General features: G+C 46.5%; 1 protein-coding gene across 1 annotated transcript in view; it reads left to right on the top strand.

Annotated features, from left to right (window-relative positions):
• The window catches only part of LOC104958596 (gamma-crystallin M2-like), a 10841-nt gene that overhangs the window by 471 nt on the left and 9360 nt on the right, over nt 1-1010 (top strand). Inside the window, exons 2-3 of the mRNA XM_010786340.1 lie at nt 430-671; nt 889-985. Of these exons, the coding sequence (XP_010784642.1) occupies nt 430-671; nt 889-985 (339 nt within the window). The remainder of the gene's footprint in view (nt 1-429; nt 672-888; nt 986-1010) is intronic.

The following is a 1010-nucleotide window of genomic DNA, read 5'->3' as shown; positions in this document are numbered from 1 at the left end:
CATTTGGGTCGCAACAGGCAGCTGTTTAACTGTAAAAACACAACCTGCCCAGCACTAAAGGGCATTCAAAAAACGTTAGTTTGTGACTTTATCGAAGTATTAAGCAGGTTATGATTCAAGCATTTAGCTAAAGAATAGACACAATAAATGTATTATCTAGACAATCATCAAGTGGTCATAAACACAGCTCCAAATAAATACTGATGTTGCTCCATGCCTTCTGCATGTTCAAATAATGTGTTGTGTTGGAGCTTGTTTCTGCTGCTGGACAAAACATCAGTTTTTGCAGCTATACTAAGGGTTATCCTTAACAGCAATGCATCCAAAGAAAGCTTGATTCACATTGAACGTGTTTCATGTTTTCCTATATTAGACATGTACAGCTTTCAACCTAAACACATGATGCTAACCAGAGACTCCCTCTCTCAGATCACCTTCTACGAGGAGAAGAACTTCCAGGGTCGCTCCTATGAGTGCATGAGCGACTGCTCCGACATGTCCTCCTACCTGAACAGGTGCCACTCCTGCAGGGTGGAGAAGGGCTGCTTCATGGTGTACGACCGCACCAACTACATGGGAAACCAGTACTTCATGAGGAGGGGCGAGTACGCCGACTACATGAGCATGATGGGCATGAGCGACTGCATCAAGTCCTGCCGCATGATCAAATGGTAAGATCTCACACCTGGCTAATTTACTGTAGACCAATCTCCAGATAGATCATGCTGAAAGATATGAAATGCTCTGAGTTGAAACCCAACCCCTCTTTTGCACCACAGAGCAGGATCTGGTACGCGCAGGATGAAGAGAGATTCTACGGAGAAGGAGGAACTTCGGAGGTCAGATGTCCGAGCTGATGGAGGACTGGTGAACAACGTCATGGCGCGTTTTCCGCAATGTCCAACTGCAATGGTCCCTGGCCAATGTGATGGAGGGCAACTGGCTGATGTACGAGCCAGGCCCGTTCAGAGGCAGGATGATGTACGTGAGGTCGGCGGCAAAGTACAAGA

This window comes from Notothenia coriiceps, unplaced genomic scaffold (assembly GCF_000735185.1).
Source record: "Notothenia coriiceps isolate Sejong01 unplaced genomic scaffold, NC01 NC01_scaffold00029135, whole genome shotgun sequence".
Classification (NCBI taxonomy): Eukaryota; Metazoa; Chordata; class Actinopteri; order Perciformes; family Nototheniidae; genus Notothenia; species Notothenia coriiceps.
Note: the sequence above shows the minus strand (reverse complement) of the source record. Positions and strands in the feature narration are given on the sequence as shown.